The sequence below is a fragment of the Cynara cardunculus genome, assembly GCF_001531365.2.
Source record: "Cynara cardunculus var. scolymus isolate 2C chromosome LG 12, CcrdV1, whole genome shotgun sequence".
NCBI classification, from domain to species: Eukaryota; Viridiplantae; Streptophyta; class Magnoliopsida; order Asterales; family Asteraceae; genus Cynara; species Cynara cardunculus.
This window is the reverse complement of record NC_037539.1, coordinates 38489555-38507711: the sequence shown is the minus strand read 5'-3', so window position 1 is coordinate 38507711 and position 18157 is coordinate 38489555. Positions and strand designations below refer to the sequence as shown.

The 18157-nt window shown below is 34.4% G+C and overlaps 2 protein-coding genes and 1 long non-coding RNA gene across 4 annotated transcripts; 1 reads left to right on the top strand and 2 right to left on the bottom strand.

The window, feature by feature from the left end:
* The first annotated feature begins 908 nt into the window (after nt 1-908).
* On the top strand, nt 909-1378 carry LOC112523948 (putative cell wall protein). The gene has a single exon (XM_025133629.1). The coding sequence runs from the start codon at nt 922-924 to the stop codon at nt 1258-1260; it is 339 nt and encodes a 112-aa protein (XP_024989397.1). The 5' UTR covers nt 909-921; the 3' UTR covers nt 1261-1378.
* Nucleotides 1379-2206: 828 nt separating this feature from the next.
* Nucleotides 2207-8631, bottom strand: LOC112523633. Its single transcript, XR_003070292.1, has 3 exons — nt 8365-8631; nt 2839-2908; nt 2207-2563 (listed from the first exon to the last, which is right to left on the bottom strand). It is a non-coding gene; the product is annotated as an uncharacterized LOC112523633 (long non-coding RNA).
* A 1110-nt stretch (nt 8632-9741) lies between these two features.
* LOC112522711 (protein SYM1-like) lies at nt 9742-12712 on the bottom strand. Of its 2 annotated transcripts, none has more exons than XM_025132006.1 (7): nt 12272-12712; nt 11282-11422; nt 11068-11181; nt 10797-10970; nt 10245-10360; nt 10099-10171; nt 9742-10002 (listed from the first exon to the last, which is right to left on the bottom strand). In XM_025132006.1, the coding sequence occupies exons 1-6, from the start codon at nt 12647-12649 to the stop codon at nt 10108-10110; spliced, it is 987 nt and encodes a 328-aa protein (XP_024987774.1). In that variant the 5' UTR covers nt 12650-12712; the 3' UTR covers nt 9742-10002; nt 10099-10107. The 2 variants fall into 2 exon arrangements, with proteins under 2 accessions (XP_024987774.1, XP_024987773.1); XM_025132005.1 differs by having other exon boundaries at nt 9742-9906.
* Nucleotides 12713-18157: the final 5445 nt, after the last annotated feature.

Here is an 18157-nt window from a genome sequence, read left to right as displayed (position 1 = left end):
AACAGTACTTTACGCATAAAATATGGTTTTTAAGAGTTTTTGTCAAATGATTTATATAATATAGAATATATATTTTTTTTATATAATATGATTTAAGTTTAATAATAATATAATTTATGTTTGGTTTAATATTATAAATTTTATAAAGATAATAATTAAGTATTATGTTAGAATTTAATGATTATACTAATTATATTTTAGATTTTTTATATTTAAAATGAGATGTTTATCCTATATTAGATTGTGTTTATCTGCAGTTAGTTACACGAATTCAGATATGGGATGAAATCGGATAGGAATGAAATCGTTTAGGGATGAACGGGTTTAAGAGTATTTAAGAGTTTTAGCCAAATGCTTTATAAGATAGTGTGTGTGTGTGTATATATATATATATATAGGGTTGGGTTCACGTGAGACCAAAGGTTTTTCGTGAGATCTGTAAGACCAATTTATGTTCATTGATTAAGTTTATAAGTTAATGATCTAACGGTCTAAATTGCACGGTGACAATTTTGTGATTATTGAGAAATCTCGTGGCGTTTATGAATGTTTAGATTTTCAGATTATAGATCTAATCCAAGGGTTGAGAATTGGTCTTACGGGTCTCACGAAAAACTATTGGAAGTCTATATAATATATATATATATATATATATATATATATATATATATATATATATATACCATTTTACACACGTAATTTCAACTTGTATTTGAGGAGCATATGTAACTTGATATTCATGTAAACTTAATTGGCCTCCCAAACCGTTGCATGCATCAATATATATATTAATTACCAAATATTTTACAACTAAAAGATCGGTTTGTATTCAGACATTTTTTGTGTGCATGGGAAATGAAGCATATATATAACAGCCACACATCCTTTTGCAGTATCATCACAACTACAGTCAACTTAACCATGACTAAACTCATTGTTCTTCTCATCTTCACCCTTTTCATCTCCACAACAATAACCATGGCTTCAGGTGGCCGATACATTCCGACCGATGACGTCATCAAACACCCAGATATGTTCTTCTCTAACGACCGCGGCTACCTAATCCCGGGTCTTGGTCGAGGGATTAACCCCGAGTCCAAGAAAGGGTTCAACCCTTTCACTTACAATCCTATTACTGGCAGTAACAATGGATTCCCGGACCTCCCTACTTTTGGTGGCGGCAGCTATATGCCAGGCCGTGATGGTGATGACGTATCGGCCCCGGGTCCAAGCCCTGAAGGGAGTGGCGGGTTTCCTTGAAGGAACCTCAACTCTATACATCCAAGTCTAGAAAGGAACGAGCATCGAAATATGACAATAATTTCGTTCGTTTAATTTGTTTGTCTTTGTACTTCCATGATTCAATAAGAATGTTAGACCTTCCAATAAGCCTTTAGCCCATTGGTATGACAAAATTTACATCAAATGAGAGCGTCTTGAAACCAAATCCAACATACTTAGGGTCGTTTACCAGTACCACACACTTACCTTGGTAAGCGTTTACTAGTTCAATTACCTTACTGGATAAACATAATAAGAACCGAAAAATTTACCTGGTAAGTAAGGGTGATGACTCTACCTGGTAAGCGCTTACCGGGTTATAAACGTTTACCATCAATCCATTTTGATGGCCACATTACTTCATAAGGTAAGTGAGAGTAGTCACTCTTGTCGGTAAGCGCCTGGTAAATGGCCCCTTGGTATTATAGAACTGTCAGTCCTGGTTCCATCCTCCAAAAGCATGAACCGCTTCTTCACAGACGTATCTATTTCACCTAGCCTCTCTTCGAATTCGAGACAGTGCCCAGACCGTTACGCCTTTCATGTGGGTTGGAACTTAACCAACAAGAAATTTCACTACCTTAGGACCATTATAGTTACGGCCGTCGATGTCGATAGAAATTTAGTTCTCAATACATTTACTTTCAAATTCATTAAAAATTCATGTACCTGCTCTAGTCCGGACCAAAAACAAGGCCTAATCATAACCATTTTGGACCAGTCCCGAATCCCCAAAACCGGTCCCTTTTTTTAACTTATATATTAACTAGTTGTTTTAAACATTAACTATTTCTATCAATGGTTGTAAAATTTACATGAATTAGTTGGTAAGAGGAAAATATCAACTATTTCTATAATGGTAATTACATGAAATGCTATAAGCTAGTTGAATTTTTTCTTAAGCAAACTCATAATTGGCCCTGAAAAGCCTCTAAATGTCCAGGCTTAACTGGTCCTAACCAACCGGTCCGACCTTAACCAGTTCTAAATGTCCATCTCCAACTATAAAAATGCATCCTATAAAACCATCATTTTCTAGACAAAATGCATTAATCCTTAAAAGCAGCTACAACTTGCAGGTACAAGCATCCATGTTGGTCCACTCGTCCTGCTGTCTTACATCCTTCCGATTTTTCACTTGTTTTCATGTCTTGTGTTGTTTTGGTTTCATTTCATAATCATAATATTTACATTCTATTTTGATGTGGTTTACCTGGTGAGTATGAATACAAACAAATTCCAAGCAACCACAAACTGCTTTCATTGATGAAAATGCAGCAACCTACATGTTTAGATAAACATTTAGTAATAAATCTAGGAAATTACAACTTGAAAATACTCTTTAAAAGGTGAAAAAGCAACAAGCAACTCATCTTAATTGAGGTTTTTAATTTATAAATCTACCAATTAATTCTTCTCTATAATAAATACATCTGGAATAATAATCTCTATAAGAAAAAAGAAGATCAGATCAAAGAGTAAGCATATTTACCAAGTTCTGTATGCATTTCAGCTACAGAAAAATTCAGATATTTGATCCAGAGTAAGCATATTTACCTAGAATCAGAGAAATCTGAATCTGATGAAGCCCAGTCACGTAAATCATCAAACATTTGGAACCTGAATTCTGCAGCATATAAAGAATAATCTTTAGTTGACCTTCCTAATTAATAAAGGTTTCTTTGAAATTAATAGACAGTGGTTAAAAGGTGTTTTGGAAAGAACACATGAAAATCAACCAACGTGCCTATGGTGCATCATAGCAAGAGTCATAAAACGAAATGAAACTTGAATTCTTGATCAGGAAAAAGGGAGTTTTCCATAAAATGTTAAATTTAAGTGTCATCAAACTAAGCCACCAATACGCTTCCAGGTTACACCATATAAATTTTTGATAGATGACCATCTAAATTTATGCCAAGAATTTGAAATACAGTATAAGAAACTAGATGATAGAACAAAATAAATTTAGTTACTTTGAAGGGTTTAATCAATTGCAATCCAATCAAGTTGCTGATTATTGCATAAAAGTCCTACCCCAGATATTCCTTAAAATGTATATACACACACATATATATATGCAGAAACTCAAACTGCCATTTATGAATCAGAGTGTAAAATGGATCTGCTTTTATCCAACATTGGAGCAGTAGTTAACTGTTACCATGGACGGAAATGGATATAACATTTTGGTAGAACAGGTCACTACGTCATTGAGTTTATGTAAACAATGATCAAATTAACTAAATCCACGACCAACTGCCGGGATCAACTGCTAAAGAGAGACTAAAGAAGACCCCTTTGGTAGCAGAGTATATGCATTTTATACTCCCTTACCATCCCATAAAGATTCCATAGTTTGACCAGGGGAATAGCTTAATATAAGTACTCGACTGTTAGTCAAATGTCTAAATTACACTTTTGAGTTTTAGTAATGACAAAATGAAGGGAATATTATACCACCAACAATTAGTAATGATGACAATGGGGTAATAGATGATTTTAACTTAAAAGTTTGCCAAAAAAGGAACAGCACAAAGTATAGGACGTCACAAAATTGAAATTCTTGGAATTTTTATGAGACAGGAGTATCATAAATGAATCATTGTTTGGGTCTCAAGCTGATGGACCACTTCAATTGAAGTTGTTACAAATTCATAAGCTCTCTCTTTCTCAATCTAATCAAAGTACCCCTTCTCCCAATGTGTTTCAGACTTCTGATCCCTTATTCATGTCATATGTCATGTTCTCTTAGACATGGATGATTACAGTCAGAAAGCAAAGTTTTATGTCCATAGACGTACATTAACTAGGTGTCTTCAATTGGATGGATGCTTTTAATCTTATATGCAGGATTTGACTTTGGGCAACTTAGAACTTCAATTAAAGATACAAAAGGTAATGGCTAATCTCCCTTTGGATTTTATGTCGAAATTGGAAACAAGTGTAGAATTAGTCTTCCATAAAAGATTTATCAACTGGTAATTCGTTTGAAATCCTGATTTACTTTGAACATTACTCGTCCTCCCCAATTCATAAAATACCTGTGCCATGTGTACACCAACAAATACACATTTGCATGTGGTTCTTGTTCGTGCATTTGCCATAGTAACCAATCAGTAGATGACTTATATGCAAGTTATACATTATGTTTTATTTAAAAATGCATTTAATTTATTGTGGTTGTTTATATTAATGTGTAATGCATGCATACATGTGATAAGTGTCCCTAGAATACTTTGATCCAAGCCTTAAGACTTTGAGTGGTGATTTTAAGAGGAGATCTACGGCTATATGGATCATATTCTTATATGTCCCTAGTCAAGAACTATTATTGATAGGGGCAAACAATAATACATAGAGACTAGCAGGCGTGTTAACTAATGACCAAATGCCATGGGTCATGGTTATTGGATATCAAGTCCATATAGGAATTTGTTAAGGAAAGCTTACCAAACAAACCCACCTTGAGAATGCTACATGAAACGTTATATGAGTGTCATAAACAATTCTCAAGGTGATAATGATGTGTATAGTCCTTAGACCTGAAATCACTACTAGCATTAGACGAGTGGAATGCTTTGATGCCATCTGACATCATTCTTAAGAAACTTCGATTATAAGGTCACTTATAAGTAAAAATACACAGACAGGTGTTAGTGAGATAGATGGAATTTTCCCTCCTTTAATGGAAGGGATATTCTTGGGACTCTTGATTAAGTGAGACTATCAAATGCATGATCATGATCAAATGAGTCAAATATGTGATATTGAGCTCATTTGTATTCAATAGTCTACTCTCTGATAATCAAGTGAACAAAGATTAAATTAGGAAAAGGGTGTTGCGTTCCATGCCTCGAGTTCATTGTGGATATCTAGGTAAATGCACTAATTTACAAGTCACATACCAGTTTAAGTCGAGTAACTGACTTCCTTATTATTTGGGTAGCAACAATGTAGTACTACATGTTACTCATTGCTTATGAAGTTATACATAGATTTTGTTTCACTATCAACATAATATGGGTCTAAGGATCACGTGTGTAAGGTTTTTGTTTACGCTGCATTATTATGTAGAAAACCCAACAGTTCCTTCAGTCAGAACTGGGAAGTTTCAAGAAACTGAAGTAAAAAGTTGCAGGTTAAGGCAAGAAATGGTATTTAATTGAGTATGAATTTTAAGCAAAAATTTGCCAAACATAAAAGGTATGATCCAACAGATGGTAATGATAGATCACTCAAAGCCACACAAGACCTTGGATAAATTTGATTCTTCAAAATAGTCTACATTGATAAGAAGAGCATATGACTGAAAGGTAATGAAGAGCATGCATTCATTGATAAGAACATAAAAGAGGTTAAGCCGATAATTCGGCAGTGATTGACAATTGCTTCTGTTTGCTAATATGCAGAGGAGAGGATAAACAGTACTTAAGAACATAAAAGAGGATAAGCCGATAATTCAGCAGTGATTGACAATTGCTTCTGTTTGCTAATATGCAGAGGAGCGGCTAAACAGTAAAGTATGCAGACTTCAGAAACATTGTTGAAATTGAATGGAAATCCTACTAACATTTCAAGCAGTCCACCAGCACATACTACCTTGGCATGACTTGACCAGAAACAGTTATCTCATCCTTAATGTTGCAAGGGTCCAGCATTATATAGAATTAAGAACTATTACTGAGATAAAATGAGAAAAAATAAGCTTAGCCAACTAACTATCATCTCCAACATGTCATAATAAATTCTAGACCAGGTAAATGAAAATGTATACCCATAAGCACACCATTAAATAAACATAGAGAAAACAAAATGGTGAACAATATGTTTATATACTCAAGTAAACCTGGTATGAAACAAGTACTAATATCTCATATCCAAGATTTTAAGAATTTACTATTTCTTTTCTTGAACAAAAAAATATAACTTTTTCTGGATCTGGTAATGGAGATAGTGCATTGCTGATTGTTTGCATAATAAGTTGTGGGGGTCTAATCAAAAGTTTTGATGAACCACATAAATAAGTGAAACCTAATAAGATAAAGAAAAATATTGAGGTGTGCATAACTTCTTGTCTCAAAGCAAGTAAGTAAAATGGTATATATCCACACACACACGTGCATATATATGTGTGAGTGTTTGTGTGGAACCACATGGTCTGTGTCATTCCACTCACTTGATGTCAATCAAACCTGTTCAGCTGTTAGAATTGTTCTTGGAAGATGAGTTATACTAGCTCCATCCAAAATTTGACAAGCCTTTTGGCTCTAAATTAAAGAAAGAACTTTGGTTTTTCCAAATTTTTAGCAATATTTACATCATTTTTCCTGTATGTTTGAAAGTTCGGTAACAAATAACAACACTTGTGCAGTTTTTCATAACCTCTATGACCACCTTTAGCAAACAAAAGTGTGTAGTTGAGAACATGTTTTCCATCAAGTTCCACACACAGTAACTAACATGTCTTTATAATTCAATCACAATGGTATCTTCTAGATGTTCGGTTGAAGAATAAATTTCAATTCTAATATATATTACTTTAACAGTTAATTGTGGTGATTTCATACCAAAACAATAAAAAAATTATTTTGAGAAAAAGTCTCGTTTAATTGGGGATGAGAGGGAATATCTGAAGGTACCCAGGAGAATATGAGTATAAAAGCCTTTGCTACCTGCCAAAACAATAGTTTTTAAGATGAAATATCCAAATACATACACAAAAACATGGTTGGACATTAGTTGGTCACCAACTACTTTGAAGTAAGCTCTCAAACTATTCTAAAATTTAATCTGAGATTAAGGTATCAATCATCATAAGTACTTCCTACTTGCATCCAATGTACACATCAGCCCACCAACTTTCTTGAATATTTTCAGGCAACCTGCTTGATTAATGATGAGGTAAGTACTAATAGCTAGCTGGACAACGGTTCACAGTTTGTTGAGGTGCTTGGAGCCTTGGACCAGATCCCAAAATCTTTGCAAGTGTGGCATGGACAGAGCTATCAAAAAATACGTTCCCAGCGACGGCAAATTTGGAGCTTAAGAATTCACAAAACAGAAATGGTATAAAAGCTAATAAGTAGTATGAGAAATGCAACACAAAAATTAGGATAAATTTGACCTATAATGACAGGAGTTGGCTCTTAAATCCATTATGAACTTGAAACACAAGTTTGCAAGCCTAATTGAGCTCAGTGAGGATTTCATAAAATAACCCCTATATGAAATAGCGATTGTTTAAGAGTTCTAGTTATTCCAGGTAGAGGGAAATCAATAACTACCCAGCAGGGTTTTGTGGGTTCCACACTTATAATATCCACGATCAGCAATTTGAATGCCCTAGCATCCATAGCCTCGAGGAAGATGCATTTTTCTGTGTTGCTAACACAGTTCATGCAAATCAAAGAAATGGTTCACTTTACTTCATCATTTCTACCAGTTAACATGAAGTGATTGTAACCTAACGTACATGGAGGCTGAATGATCTCAACTCTTGATAACAAGAGAAGTGGCAACCTATCAATTAGTCCTACATAAGAAATCTGCTTCGAAACAGCATTCCCTACTTCCCTGTCAGTAGTTGAAGTACCACTAGTGCAATGAGTGGTAGTCAATCTCATGATATTTAACTAGCATAGTTTTTGCTAAAACATGTTCCAGAAATAGATCAAGTTCATGTCCGATAATCATTGCAAAACCTGTGATCATCTCACTGATAACTAAATGACAAAGCAGTGCTGGTAAATTTCAATTTAATATGAAAACACTTAAAAGACAAGAATACCAAATGTATTACACTCCATCCTAAATTCCATAACAAAGAATTACATTTTCACATACATAGACCAACTCTCAACTTCCAAAGTGATATGGATTCTATAAATTTGGAAACCAATTAATAGATGTATTTAAACAAGCAGGAAAGGTACTAGATTTAGCATCTAAACTGATTTGTAGCTCTACTTGTCCATCTCCATTGGTAATGATATGGTTAACTGATTTGGGAAAACATTATATATAAAAAAAACGATGCAACTTTCAAGAAGCATTAGAACGAGAGTGGAAAGGAAGGAGTACCTGATCAGACGGTGAACAGATTGAAGAGAATGTAGACGAGGAAACAGAAGAAAATGATGAGGAAAACGTAATCTACGAAGAGAAAGAATCGAGTTTGCATATCATTCTTCCTAATTTTCTTCTGGAAATGTTGATCATCAACTGGTTGGGGATTTGCCATTGAATCGATTCAACGTAATCAAATTTCCGAATCACATTCTAGGGTTCGTAAGATTTTGCTCAGCAACCGATTATTGTTGCTTTGTAGCTCTTTCTCTCCTTCCCGTTTGGCAACGAATCGGTTATTCAACTGTCACTTCAAGAAGCAAATTTGAATGCCATAACTTTCTATTTATAAGTTTGAGATGAATTTCTTTTTTACATATAATTAAAAAAATATTGGTAAAATTTGATCCAAGTGTTCATATATCGTGTGAGAATGGAAGTTAGAATAAAAAAAATCCGAACCATTTGATATTTTTAATCTCATACTCACTCATGAATTACGTTTTAGAATAGAATTGATTTGATACATCTTGATATATTTTATTAGTGTTGGCATTCAATTAAAATTGATAAAAAAATGGAGATCTGTTCTCAACCTTCTCACCAGAACCAACCTATGTTCATAATACCATAACTTTTGTTGAATCGAGATGATTATCTTTAAATCAGGGACAACCCAGAAATTTTTTCAAACGGTGGCACCATTTGACCATAAGGAAAAAAAATATTGGAATTTTGTTTCAAACGGTGATACCATTTGACTAAGAAAATGACACTAACAGGATCCGAACTTGGGTGTGAGGTGGAATAAAAGCCTTGTAAACCAACTTTACCAAATAAAACTTGTTCTCATTATAGTTTCAAAATACATACGGTGGCACACAACAAATTAATACGGTTGCACCGTTCACGAAATCTAATTTTTTTACCCTTCGGCAGAGAAATAATACGGTGGCACGTGCCACCTATACCACACGCCTAGGTCCGTCCATGCTTTAAAAAAAAAATTTCTTCAAAATCTACGTACAGTTAGAATTTAAAGATTCAGATGTATGTAAAAAAAGAAGCTTCATATCACACACACAAATGTTTTTTTAAGTATATAATATTTATACATGGCAAAAAGAACAAATAAACTCACACACTTTCTCATCTATGATGAGGTTTGAACCCTTGACCTCCTAGGAGGCCAAAGACTCACGTACCGCTGCTCAAAGACCCTTTGGTCAGACACCAGTGTTTTGTGGATAACCTCATTTGAACATTTCTATGCATAGAAAGTATCTAACCATGCCATAGCTTTTACACGACTAGATCATCTAAATTTTTGTTTTATTTCCTTTCAATTTAACACATAGATTCGACAATTTTTATATATTCTACGTAACATATATTATAAACATTCTATCATTTACTTGCAGAATAACTGTCTCTTATACAGATCGTTTATTAATCTGCTATAACTATAGCATACCCCCTTTCAAGAATTGCTACCTTACAAATGAATTCATCTCTCCTCATATTTGCATCTTTCTTCATAACTTCCCTCAGTGATTCCTGTCCGTCAGTCAAAACGATACGACATAAGTGAGCATACGTAGACCCCACCAAGACTTGTTGAACATAACGGGGCCCACGAAGGTCGATAACAGCCTGTGTAGACCCCACTAAGACTTGTTAAACCGAGAAGGGTTCATCCAACCCGCCATTACTACATGTTTTTCACGAATTATGTAAGAATAGATATACCTCGGAGATTCATCTAGACGGAGAACTGGAGTCTACATCTGATATTCGTGCTTCTGATTTCTCGTTGGAATATCTGAAAATGAAGATGTAGTTATATGGTAACGAGTAAATGATGCAGAATCAAGATTAAAAGAAACGATGCTTACGTTGAGAGTATGGTTACCCATATGAGCTCGACGCAATCCACCCAAAGAAGTCTTTGTTCGACAGGAATGACACCATAAGTTATCAGATGTGCAAATGGCCATAGTTTCCATCCAGCCTGGTTGGTATCATTCAGACAAAATATATATCATCTTTTGCAAAAGGAATAACACCGTACGTTATCATGTCTACTCGCGGGTATCGTTTCTTTCTTGGGCAAGAAACAGTTATTGATAGCCAGATCTAGCACGAAAGCTGAATTTTTGGTCTTACTAAAGATGGTTGATGAGCTTGAAGATTCCATTACACGTTATTTTACGACCAACTTGAAAACCACCCTTTGAATTGATGCCCTGTTCGTTTTTGACTGCCATTTACGTTAGCAATCTAAGGCAAACACGAAGTACTATGCCATTTGACATCTTTGGCCCTATTTCAACGGATTCTTTAGTTGAATCAAATCTTAATGGGACCCACAAAACGATTTTTAGCTAGATTACGCCATCTACAGTAGAATCAAATCTTAATGCTAGATGGTAAAAAGGGTCTCTTACTGTTAACATTAGCAAGAATGTTGCTTTGAGTTCGTTGAATATATTCGCAGGAGACTCCAAGCGCAGTAACCCCAAAGCCACAAAATAGATGCTGTTCCACACCGCTGCCCAAGCTGTTTGGTCAAATGCAATTTTAGCAGGAACTACCCACCAATCTTTGGAAGGAATAAGAGCCTACAACAACATAACGAATACGATATTGAAAATAGATGCAACATCATTCTTAACATCAACCGATTTGATAAAATGTGTAGCAAAACAGAGGTATCACCTCACAAAATTGGTAATAGAAATGAGAAAGGGATCCATGGAGAGCGAACCCAACAAGACCTGATCGGAACAAGCGAGTCCTATCGAACTCAAAGAGTGGCTTCCCTTCAACACACTGCAAAATTCGTTTAAAAAACCATCTACAAACAACTGAAACTAGAAAGAACGTGTTAAAAAACAAAACTTTGCAAGAAATTGGGACGTAAAGAACTTGCTTGTGCAATCCAATCGCCTATGGAGTAAACAATCCCACTTATCACCATCTTAGCCAATACGGGATTTTCTTTAAGGGCTTCTTCATAAGCAATCCAATTGTGTTCGGGAGCATATCTAAGTATCTCGTAAAGGGTCCATCCCTATATGACAGAAGTAAAACAAGATAATTAGCTTAACAGATAAGCTTGTCCAAGTTGCTAGGATCTCCTCAAGAAGTCCTGAGTTTAAATGCCACACTTGTTACGTCGTACATTGCCACCACACGTGCATCAATATTTTAGTTGAAGATAATTTCGCCCTCTCTCGGATGTGGGTTTCCATGGAAATTAAAGCTTCTTACATTAACCTATGACAAATACCATTTATTCACCTAAACTTTCCTCATTCTTTAGTTGATCTTAAGCTTAAAGCGTCAAACTTTTTATGGACCGAACATTTAGTGCACAAAGGTATGGTAAATTTTGAGAACATCATGAAACGTAAAAACAAGAAGGAAAAGAGATCCCCGGTTAAAGATTGGGATGCTCCACAATTTCTAAAACCAGATATATCCTTAATCATTCTGACCGCTTAATGATTCTGCACAAAAACAGCCCTAAATGATTTTGAAACAAGATTTCAACTATGACTATTATCCTTGAAGTTACATGTCAATCATTCATCCAAACTCGCTCATCGTAGCAAAAACTGCAGTGTTGATATATTCTGTTGGGGAACTATTATCATAGATTAATGAAGTGATCAATTCTTTCTCCATTCCTCTTACAGATTTGAAGCCAAAAGCTAATAAATTTGACTAATAAAGGTCAAAGTGGACTCTAGGAGTAAGGTAGTATTATGATTATACCTGCATAACGAATTCATAAACTATTCCCAAATGGAATCATGTACGGTCAACGGATTGCATAAAAACTAGGGAATTTCAACACAACAACAATTGGTTAAGATGAGAGAAACCCATATAATAAGAACCAAAAATCAAAACTCACATGCCAATACTCGTGATCAATGGTGAGCAACCGAGTGACAGCAAGAGTACCAACACCAAGAACAATAGAAGCATTAATTGCTTTACCCACAAACCTATCGATTCCTTCAGACCCAATTCCATCAACGAGTGAATTAGACTCTAATTCACTTCCAATTTGTTCATCTTGATTCATATTGGAGATGCTAATCTCTTCCGTAACCACCTCTCTGTCCTCTGCAATTGAGTTGATTAGAGGGTATAGTCTATGAGCGTTTCTTGATCGGGTGAAGAATTTAGACGAAGAGAAGGAGAAGGAGAATGGGGTTAAAGATGAGGGTTTTTTGGGTGGAGAGATTTTGTGGGTTGAGAAGAAACAATTGGGGTTCACGGTAGCCATGGCCGAGTGTCGTGTATGATTATAGCAAGTTCTTGGTTCTGGTTGAAGGGAAAAAGGCAATTTTATGTATAATTGCAAAAATAGTCCTCTAAGTTTAGAGGATTTAAACACTGCAACGTGGGTTTAATTTGTCTTTACATTTTCCTCAACACACAATTACAACCAAACAATACAAGTTTGACTTTTGCATTTATGAGATTGTTTAACTAAGGGAACAGGATAAGGATCTCTGTCTCATAGTTGGCATAAATTTTATGTAGAACAGACAAAAATAAAGTGGAACATGTCTGTTTCATCCCTACCTTATGGAACATGGTGGAACAAGGTGGAATTGACTTATATTTTATCAATATAACCTCAAAATAAAACTTAATTCTCTTCTAAAACATTAAGTAGGTCTCTCTTTTACATTTTATTCATTCTTTAAATTTTATTTATTGTATTTTATGTTTCTTAAATTTTTATTTTACTGTCCTCAAAATATTATTTTTATACGGTTTCTATATTTTTATTGATTTATGTAATTTATTATATATTAATAATAAAAAATAATGTAGAAAAGAGATAAAAATAAAAATAGAAACCACATAAACTTTATATTTTGTGTCATTTTAATTTTTTTTGACGAAAACTTCAAATGATATATTTTGTTATAAAAAAAATTATTCTATTATAATTTAATAAATTACGTAAATTGTTTTCTTGATTTTATCACTGTCAAACGTATTGCGTAAGGTTCATGCATGCAATTTGTTGTTTTCGATGAGTTTTGTATATTTTCCCTTAATCAGAGTAGTAAATATTCGATTTTGATCTTACAGGAGTGATTGTACAGGTGATAAGTGAATTATTTTGTTTTCTGGATTTGCTTCGATAATGGATTCTTGATGCTTATATTATATTTACCTTTTTCATATATCATTAGTTGATTATGAAATAATGTATTTTTGCAAATAGTAGTGGTTTGATGTAAGTTATACTTTGCACACCGTATTTGTTAACATTTATATTGATTATTTAGTTTTAAAAAAACACTAAACAACTCACTGGGGGTAAATTGGTCATTTTAACCAGTTCTGTCATGTCTTACCAAACACTGAACAGCTGTCATATTCTGTCCTGTCATGTCTTGTCATGTCTGTGTACCAAACGCACCCTTAGAGTCAACACTGTAATTTATTTTACTGGATAAGATTGTACTACATCAAAATGGTATTGTATGCAATTAATTTACCCAGTAAGCGCTTATCCGGGTAAGAGTCGTTACCTTCACTTACCGAATAAGACTCTTCATCTTTATCATTGCTCTTATCGAGCAAGATTCTTGACTATTGTCATGTTAATCAGGTAAGGAAGCAAATATTTATCGGGTAAACGTTTAGTAAACGGCCCCTAAGAAACTAGAAATACAATTAATATTATTTTTAACATATTTTCTATAATTTCTTTAAAATAGACGGTCAAAAAGTCAAAAAATTTAAGAAGAATTGCATTCATCTTGAACAGATTATCTACATTAAATATTTCAACATCTGTTATATTATTAAAATATTTTATGATTTTTATCATCTCAGCACTTTCTATAATAGACAGTCAAAAAGTCAAAAAGTCAAAAATTAAAATGGTTTTTGGCATGAAATGGTGTCGGTGGATCAGGGCTTGCTTAGTTTACAGACCTTATTATATCCAATTCAAACCGTTTGTTTTTCTCTAATTTACAGACCTTATTATCCTACCTGAATTTTTTTCCAAAAAAGGAAGAATGATGACATGAAACATCAATTCAAATTACAAGAATAATAAACAGAGTAAATTACAGATTTGATCTGTATGATATGCAAATTTTTACAAAAGTGGTCTCTAGATTTCATTTGTTGTTCTGTGCGATAAATAAAGTCTAAGGTAGTGATCAAATCCGTAATTTACTCTAGTAAAAATTACTTATTTCACATCGATAAGAATCTTGGTTCAACATATGGACAAATTCTTCTTCGGTGACCCAACTGGTGGCTTACACTACATCTACAAGGTTTTATCACATATATGCATTCTGGTAACGGAATCGGTTTACACGCCTTCAATCTCGACCAACAATTTTTTTTTGAGTAATTTGCTTCCATCTTCCGACAAGCATCGAACCGATAATCAACGTGCAAGAGTGGTACAACACGAATAACATCGTTCTTGATAGGTCGCAATAATGTATACCATATTTACAGTGGAAATAGGGTTATCCCCTCAAACAACAATAGTATGCGAACATGGAAATCTTTTCATTTGCCACTTACCATGTGTAGATGTATGTTGAAAATAATGGATATTGTGTATATTTTCCAACGATTTCATTTATTTGTTACTTGGTGAGGATTTTGTAGACACCTTCAATACCGTGAAACTCGGATACAATATGACTTTGGGCATGGGTATAGAGATAGCCAAATGGGTCTGGCCCGGCCCGTGATTGACGGAGGACCAGGACCGATTGGGACCGCCGGTTAAGGACTGGTTATGGTTTTCATCCAAAAACAAGGTCTGGCTCGGCCCAAGATTGACCCCATGTTTAAAAAAAAAATGTACTTTTATATGTATTTTTAGATCTATTTCTAGCTTTCTAAGTGTATTTGATTGAAAATCAAATTACAAGTTTACAATAAAACATATTTTTTAAGTGTATTTGATTGAAAACCAATTATAAAGCTATAATAAAACGTAATTTTTAAGTGTATTTGATTGAAAACTAATTAACAAACTATAATAAAACGTAATTTTTAAGTGTATTTGATTGAAAACCAATTATAAAACTACAATAAAATATATATTTTTAAATGTATTTGACCTAATTAGATATTTTAAAATGTATTAAAATAACATTAAACAACCGCCCAAATAGCCTTGTTCCTGCAAAATTGTCGTCTCTTTTGGGCGAACAAGTCACCGTTCTCTCTCCCTGATAAATCGATTTGCTCTCACCGCTTACTTCTCATATCTCAATCGAAGCTGCTGCTGCCCTAAATACAATCGATTGCTGCCCTAAATCGCTCTGTTCTAAGAAATCCAATTGCTGATCTGTGATTTGCTGCCCTAAATCGTCGACTGCTCCAGTGCTCCTAAATGCCCCCTGCCTCCTAAATCGACCTTGCCTACTAATCACTAATCAGGTATTCTTTCTCAAATTCTCAGTGCCTTGCTTACTGCTTAGACGATAAAAAGAAGTGGAAATATCGAATATGTTTAATTCGTTGGTTCTTTCTTGCTTAGTTTATTAGATAGTTAGATTGTGAACTGTGATTTGTGATAGAAAAAATTGACAAATTGTGATTTCATGATTTGCCAACTGTTAGAAATAAGAAAAAATTTAAAAGTTGTGATTAGACGATGTTTGATTGGTATATAGGATTACTGGTTTACATCATTAATCATTATCTATGTAAATTTAGGAATAATGAGTAAAATTTTAATTTTTGGTTTACTACATTTTCAATTCTGATTTTTGGTTGAGTTTACTGTGTATGATTACATGATTTTTTAACATCTATTATGGTCCTTGGGTATCACCCTTCTACTAATCTAATCAAGATGATCCTACAGTTTTAGTGGCACAATTAGGAGACTATACTTCGAGTGAGGACCAGAATAGTGTACTTCCTTTTTTATTCTGGTTCTAATTCTTCGTTTCATTTGCAAGTACTACTTGCCTTGATTTGCAAACTCACTGCCATAAGCCATTATTCTCAAGATTTGTTGGAATAATATATATATATATATATATATATATAATTTCAATTGTTTATGCTATGATCCTTGTATTGCCCACATGAGTACTTTTTTAGCAGACTACTCAAAATTGTAAGTAACATTGGCTCAATTTTTAAACACTTGATTGTTGTTTGTTCAAGATGCACATATTGCTATTATAATATTGGTTGATACTTATACAACCCACATTAGAGAAGATGAATTTAGAAGTTTCAAACTCACATAAGAGAGTGATATAAGCAAAACATTACAAATGATGAAGACCAACATGATTTTGCACTACAATAGTATTTGTAGAGAAGTGTTACCATAAACTTTGGGTGTTAGAGAAGTGTGTATTAGCGGTCTCAATAGACAGTGTGCTTTGACTTTACAATTTTTCATAAAGATAGACCTTGGAAACATCTTGATCAAATCAGCATGGGGATTAGCCGCCTCGCTTGACTAGGTTCTAAACCCCTAAAGTAATATGTTTTGTTTGCCTGTTTTATATATTGGGGGCATTTCTTTGGCTTCCCGCCATGGGCATCAAAAACCTCATGACCGTCCCCTGCCACTTGTGGATTACTCTATGTTGATGATCGTAGTGGATTTATATGCATCTTTGATTACTCTATGCTGCTTCCATATTTAGGTTTATGTACTTCTGATTCATGGTTTACTTGATTTTATGGTTGGGTTTTGAAGAATCATTGTATTCCTTCATTCTTGAAAGGCGTTCTTCATAGTTGGGTTAAAATAGCTACATGCACTAATGGTTTAATTGAAGATTCTTAATTTTTTACGGGTTTGGATGGATGCTTGATTATGAATAGCGTTAATTGGAGATTTCTCTCACGTTCTGCAAATATTTTCCACGTCTTTTCTAAATGCATGGACAAGGGACTTCCATGCCGTGATTTTGGTCTTGTGACTGGTGCCTCTATTTGGTAATTTTAGTGATATATAATCAAGTTAGAATACCATATGCGATTTAATAGATTTTGATCCTACAATAATAACACAAGCTTCTCTTGGTAGATAATACGGTCGCACCCAACTCTACCAAGAGAAACTTGTGTTATTATTGTAGTTTCAAGAAATATACGGTCGCATCCAACAAAATAATACGGTGGCACCTTTCATAACCCTAAAAAATTTACATTACGACGGAAGGAACGAAGCAGTGGCGCTTGCCATCGTACCCACCATAGTGGGCCTGCCTCTGTACCAAACCAGTAAACCCCTAAGGCCATGGCCTAATGTAGGGGTCTTTGCAGATATAGCCTCTCTACCCCACGGGGTAGATGAAAGGTTTGCATACATCTTACCTTCTTCAAATCGTACTCTGTGTGGCACTGAACCCGTTTTTTGTTTCTTTTCCGAAAGGCAGATAGAATAAAGGGAAAGTAGATGGATGTGGGAGGGGATTGGAACTTGTTTTTTGTGCTTATAGGGCATGATTGGTATGCAAAGCAGGACGGGACAGGACATAACAAAAACTTGTTGTCACATGTTTGGGACCGAGTGGGTCAAAAAATGCACCTTTCTTGTTCCAGCAAAATTGGTGGAACAAAAATTAGGAAGATGAGAGAAGATCTGAAAATTAGTAAATTACCCTTGTCAAATTAAAACCGAAAAACCTTCCATAGTTCTTTCACCTGCCTACTTCACTCTTTTCCCGTTGCTTCAATTTGTTTATTCTGAAGTGAATATCTGCCTCGTTATGTCTCTTTGTCCTTCAATGATATAGCATTCGTCGAAACTTCTACG

Bases quoted from the DNA above. Each gene is read 5' to 3' on its own strand.
- LOC112523948 (XM_025133629.1), top strand. From the start codon at position 922: ATGACTAAACTCATTGTTCTTCTCATCTTCACCCTTTTCATCTCCACA.
- LOC112522711 (XM_025132006.1), bottom strand. From the start codon at position 12,649: ATGGCTACCGTGAACCCCAATTGTTTCTTCTCAACCCACAAAATCTCT. The intron at 11,182-11,281 runs GCAAGTTCTTTA...CGAATTTTGCAG, and splicing joins TAGGCGATTGGATTGCACAA to TGTGTTGAAGGGAAGCCACT. The intron at 10,971-11,067 runs GTGATACCTCTG...ATGTTGTTGTAG, and splicing joins TCTATTACCAATTTTGTGAG to GCTCTTATTCCTTCCAAAGA.